Source organism: Colobus angolensis, unplaced genomic scaffold (genome assembly GCF_000951035.1).
Source record: "Colobus angolensis palliatus isolate OR3802 unplaced genomic scaffold, Cang.pa_1.0 Scaffold75, whole genome shotgun sequence".
Taxonomy (NCBI): Eukaryota; Metazoa; Chordata; class Mammalia; order Primates; family Cercopithecidae; genus Colobus; species Colobus angolensis.
In genome coordinates this window covers 2534057-2540027 of record NW_012121265.1, presented here as the reverse complement: position 1 = coordinate 2540027, position 5971 = coordinate 2534057, and the positions used below count along the sequence as shown (strand labels likewise).

The 5971-nt window shown below is 48.1% G+C and overlaps 1 protein-coding gene across 1 annotated transcript in view; it reads left to right on the top strand.

Annotated features, from left to right (window-relative positions):
- Positions 1–1732: 1732 nt before the first annotated feature.
- The window catches only part of PNLIPRP2 (pancreatic lipase-related protein 2), a 24685-nt gene continuing 20446 nt past the window's right edge, over positions 1733–5971 (top strand). Inside the window, exons 1-3 of the mRNA XM_011927819.1 lie at positions 1733–1869; positions 2178–2226; positions 4801–4955. Coding sequence (XP_011783209.1) covers positions 1867–1869; positions 2178–2226; positions 4801–4955 — 207 coding nt within the window. The 5' untranslated portion in view covers positions 1733–1866. The remainder of the gene's footprint in view (positions 1870–2177; positions 2227–4800; positions 4956–5971) is intronic.

Here is a 5971-nt window from a genome sequence, read left to right as displayed (position 1 = left end):
GAGAATTCAGATGTCCACCAACAGCAGAATAGATAAACAAATTGTGCTATATTCTTACAGAAATAGATCAATACTGCATAGCAATAAAAAATAATTAACCACTGATAATTACTAATAATTACTGATAATTAACTAATAATTAACTACTGATAATTAACTAATAATTACTAATAATTAACTACTGATAATTACTAATGTGACAACGTGAATGAATCTCAAAAATGTCTTGGGGAGGGGAGAAAAGCAAGATGCTAAAGAGTACATACTGTATCACTCCATTTATATGACATTCTAGAGCAGACAAAACGAACCCATGATGATGGAAATCGGAGTATTGTTACAAGGGTGGTGATGGTGGTAGAAAGATCTGGCTGCTAAAATTTTTTTTTTGAGATGGAGTCTCTCTGTTGCCCAGGCTGGAGTACAGTGGCGTGATCACAGCTCACTGCAAGCTCTGCCTCCCGGGTTCACGCCACTCTCCTGCCTCAGCCTCCCGAGCAGCTGGGACTACAGGCGCCTGCCACCATGCCCAGCTAAATTTTTTGTATTTTTAGTAGAGACGGGGTTTCACCATGTTAGCCAGGATGGTCTCGATCTCCTGACCTCGTGATCCACCTGCCTCGGGCTCCCAAAAGTGTTGGTATTACAGGTGTGAGCCACCGCACCCGGCCTGGAAATGTTTTATATCTTGATCTGGGGAATATACATAGGAGTATATATTTGTCAAAACTCACTAAACTGTACTTACATTTTCAACTTAAGATGTATGCAGTTTGGTGTGTCTAAATTATATGCCCATTTAAAACATGGCAGGGTGGCACCTGGTTATTCACCCAGGTTCTTCTGTAGCAGTGAAGAAAAGAAAAATACCTTCCCTTATCTCCAGGTCGAGGTACAGTCTGTGCAGATCAGAAATACTTTTAAAACAAGCTGTATTATTTATAAACAAAGTTGTATTTGAACAGTGTTCATGTTCATTTTATTCTTTTTTTTTTTTTTTTTTTTTGAGACAGAATCTCGCTCTGTCCCCCAGGCTGGAGCGCAGTGGCACGATCTTGGTTCACTGCAAGCTCCACCTCCCGGGTTCACGCCATTCTCCTGCCTCGGCCTCCTGAGTACTTGGGACTATAGGCACCCGCCACCACGCCCAGTTAATTTTTTGTATTTTTAGTAGAGACGGGGTTTCTACTAAACCCTGGCATTGGCCAGGATGGTTTTGATCTCCTGACCTCGTGATCTGCCCACCTCGGCCTTCCAAAGTGCTGGGATTACAGGCGTGAGCCACTGCGCCTGGCCTCATTTTATTCTTTGGAGCTTTGTCTGTGAGGTTGCCTTCATTTTTGTTCTCTGTCTAGATTCTCTAATAGGTAAGGTAGTTCTCCACCTACTCCATCCCCAAAGTAAGCAAGGTGTGTGTCTTCAAAAACAGTCAGTTCCACTGAGCAGCAAGTCTCCTGACTTCCTAGCCCTGCACAGTCTGTCAAGAGCAACAGGACAACACAGTGGGTTTGGGGGTTCATGTGTCAAAAGGGATTCTGTTCCAGAGGTGCTATGTAGGGCATGATGTTTCCCTGTTACCACTTTGGGGACAAAATCTCTTGGCAACTAAACCTGTAAACTCAGATCAACCGAGCTCTTTCCCTTCTCCAAAGTTGGTTTTCCTGTCCTTGAATCTCGCTTTATAAACATGGCTGCTCCTGGGGTTGAGCTGGTTTTATGTGTTCAAGATAAGTTAGGTTCAAAGCACCCACGTGCAGTGCCTTATCTATCCTGCCCCGGCCTTTCCTCTAAGGAGTCCAAAGGATAAAGCCTGGCTATAAAAGGCCGCAGCCAACCTGCTGGGCTGAGTGGAAGCTCTGGTGCAGCATGGTAAGTCAGGGCCCCATGTGGGCAGGGGATTTGGCAGGGCGGGGGCAGCCCAGGCTACAAGAGGGGCATGGCCCAGAGGCAGGGAAGCCACTACAGTGGAGTCCCTGAGTCCACGATCCTAGCGTGCTGCTGTCTCCCCGTGCACTGGGAGGACTTAGCCTCAGGGTCCCCACCTCAAGGGAGAGGCCTGTGGGGCCCAGGGTTGCTGGGTGTCTGTTCCACTCACTGTCCGTGTGACCGGGGCTCCTGACTCGGCTGGGTCCTGCCCCTGCCAGCCTCACTGTGAGTGTCTGTTTCCATCCATGTAGATGCTGCCCTCTTGGACCCTCGGCCTTCTCCTGCTGGCCACAGTCAGAGGTGAGGATGCTGTCACCATTCCTTTAGGGAGAAAGTGACATGCCTGGGCTGACCTTTGGTAAGGCAGCTAGAGGTATATTAATAATTATTATAATGGTCATGAAGAGCATTATTGTTACTTAGAGAAAACAATTGTGCCACTCAGAAAATGTTGACTCTCAGGCAGGCACAGAACAATGTGCTGGACACGGGAGTATCTCTGGTAACCCTCCTCCTTGGCCCCCTTCTTCCTGCAAAGGCTTTTATGACTGGGATAAGTGGAGGGTGTGGTGTTCCCACTGGGTCCCAATGCCCTTGTCCCTGCCTGCAGACCAAAGCCATGTGGATGTGCCCCCTCCCGAGAAAGCCCAGTCTTGCCAGGGAAGCCTGCCTTTCTGCCATCATGCCCACGTGTCCTCTTCTCAGAGTCGCCCGTTTCTGTCTCTCCAATTTGTTCCCCTCACCTGGTTCTGTCCAGAGGAGATACAGATATTCAAGTTCTACTTATCCTAAAACACAAATCACCTCGCTTTCTTTTGGAGCCCCCTGAGCCCCAGCCTGCTGACTTCCCATCTGCCTACGCCTTCACAGGCGTGCTTCCTCCGGAGGCTTTCCCTCTCTGTGGGGGCTGCCTCACCTCCTCTCCTGCCGGAACACCTCACTGCCCAATTTGGCCCCCCAAGCCCTGCCGTAGCAGACATGGTCTCCTTGGGTCCCTGTGGGGGCTTTCTTCTGCCTTGTGGCTCTTCCCCCTTGTCTTCTCAACCCCACCAGCCCACTCTTGGCCTCTCCTTCCAACTTGGCCATGATTTAAGACCGGGCTGCTGACAGCGGAGCCCGGGGTGGGTGCGACTGCTCCTCCAGCCACACAACCTCCCTTCATATCCTTTGCTGACCTGCAGCCTCCTCCTGCCCCAAATGTGGACATTCCCCAAGGCTCACACCAGGCTCTCTCTTCATCTCTTTCCTCCTGGGGCCTTCCCTCTTGCCCAGCTTCTGGTCCTCCCAAGTTGCAAGAAACCCTATCAGGGCCAAGCCTCAAGCCTCACTCTCACTGCCCCCAGCCTCCTCAGGCTCTTCCGCTTCTCAGCCCCCTGTACTCGAGTCCCAAAAACACAGGACTGCCTGTGGAAGCACAGCACTGCCACTGCCACCACCACCTCCCCTCACCCTCACCAACTCACACCTTCCAACGCTTTCCTGCTCTCCACTTAAGAGAGCCCAAATGTCTTGCATTCGGGCCCGTTCATTTAACCAGCTACCTTTCCCCTGGGGCAAACATTGCTTGAGCCTCCTAGAGTCCACCTCCAAGCGTGCACCCTCTTCCTGGAATGAATTCAACGCCATCGTCATTGCTTCCGTATTAGAGCTCCTCTCTTTCCAGACAGGGTTCACATCTCGTTTATCTTTGTGTCCCCTCGAGTTCAAGCTTCATTCTCAGTTAAACTTCTTGGGTTCAAATCCTGCTTCCACCACTAGCTGTGACCTCGGGTAGCTTACCTTGTCTCTCTATGCCTTGGTTTCCTCAGCAGGAAAATGGAGATAATACTAATTCCATATTTGTGTTTTCAGGCTTAAATGATATTATACCAGTAAAGTACTAACATGGTATCTGGCACATAGTAAACAAGTATTAACTATTATGAGTTTTTTTAATGATTCACCAATATTTGGCATCATCAGTACAGGAGTTGAGGAAGCATAAGAGAAAGGACCCATTATAATCCTTTGGGTTGGAATTATGTCACCTTTAGTGACCATATCCTGTGATCATGTTTATGTCATGGACACAGAAAGTACTCTCAGACTTAGATGTGGTTATTTGGATCATGGATTACATGTATTGGGTTTCTACCACAGGTAGTGTGATACACAAATCATTCCTGTTCTTAAGAAACTTATCTTTTCAGAGCAAAAGGGAAAATATGAAACGGCAGAGAATCATTTGAAAAAATATGCATAAAAGAATGACTTGAAGACACGTGAATTGGTGTGGGCACGGCCTATGCTGTATGTAATAGAGATGGCAAAACAAAGTAGCAACTCTGTGCTACAGCGTTTGTAGGCACTTGATAAATACTCACTATTGAATGCTTACATGTAAAGGGCCAGCTGCAAGTTTCCTGAAAGAGGTGGTTTTAAGGCAGCGGTTTGTATTAGGTTGGTGCAAAAGTAACTGCGGCTTTTGCCATTGAAAGCAATGGCAAAAACCGCAGTTACTTTTGCACCAACCTATACATCAGCAATTCCCCAATTTGCCTAATGGTGAGGGGCACTTACTGAATATGTGTTTCCAGGACCCCACCCCAGACCTTCTGAATCAGAATCTCTGAAGGAGGGACTTATGAATGTGTATATGCAATACACCTATACCCCACACTGTCCCCTGCCCCCACCAGCCCTTCCCACCCCGCCATGCCGCAGCCCCCAGGTGATTCTTATCATCCCAGAAGTTTGGGAAATGTTGATGGCAAAGATAAAGACCAGCACTGGCCTTAGCCAAACCTGGGCTCTGTCCTGCAGAGTTTTCCTGTATGGATATGACATTGCTTCTTTCCAGAAGTTCACACATGTCCTGTTTGTGGCTCACCCTAGGAAAAGAGATCTGCTATGGACAACTTGGCTGCTTTTCTGATGAAAAACCATGGGCAGGAATCCTTCAGCGACCTATAAAATTACTTCCCTGGTCCCCCGAGGACATTGACACCCGCTTTCTTCTGTACACAAATGAAAATCCAAACGACTTCCAAGTAAGAGTGGGCATGTAAACGCTGCATGGTGGGTATATTTGGGCTGCCACAGTGGAGTCTTTGCATGGCTGTCTAGGGCATAAGTCACTGCCTTGGAATTTTCTAGAAATTGGATTCTAGACATAGAATCCAATGTGTAGCTCTCAGGATCATAAATGCCTGAGTATCTGATGAAATCTACTGATGCCTAACCAAGAAACTTACACATTCACACACACTGGTGCACAGAATTTCAGCGGCTACCCCAGCATAAATGCCCTGTTTCCTGGGAGGAAGGGACTATAAGTAGCATCTATGGAGAAGCCCAGGCCTGGTGTAGCCACTGGAAAGTCTGTCTCGTTTCTACACAGGAGAGTGGAGGGAGAGAAGCCTTTTGGGCATTGGGGGTGAGGGCAGGTGTACATCCTTCCTGAAGAGCTAGAAGACAGGTAGGGGAGAGGTGACATGTAACCACAATAGAGAAAAGATGAGGTCCTCTGGAGCAACCTCCAGTTTGCAGCAGGTCTGCCTGGCAGAAGGAGATCAGACTTGCTCCAGGGTGTCAGAAGTGACCAGGAGACAGTTTCAAGGAAGACATTGCTGAGAATCCAGCAGCTCACAGCTCTGGTCCCTGACAGAGTTTAGGGAGCCAGGTGTCTGTCTCTAGGTTTCTGAGGTCACGCACTGTGGGACTCTATGTGACAGCCCAGCTTTCTTAGTGCTGCCAGCCCAGAGTCAGCCTGGACAGGGTTACTGTGCTATTTTTATTTTGTGATCCTTCTTCTGGTGTCTCATCTGTAGGGGTTGGTGGAAGGGTGTCCGAGCAGCCCGTGGTAATTTAGAAGTGCGTTCCAAAGTCTCACAGTTCCACTGAACTGAATTTGCCTCCATGCTTAAGCTTCTGGTCCAGGGGTTCCTCATCTTTCCTGTGCCAGGAACCTCTTTCACCACCTGGGAGAAGCCTAAAGACCCCTTCTTAGGTCATTGGGTTTTTTTGTTTTGTTGTTGCTGTTTTTTTTTTTTTTTTTTTTTTTTTT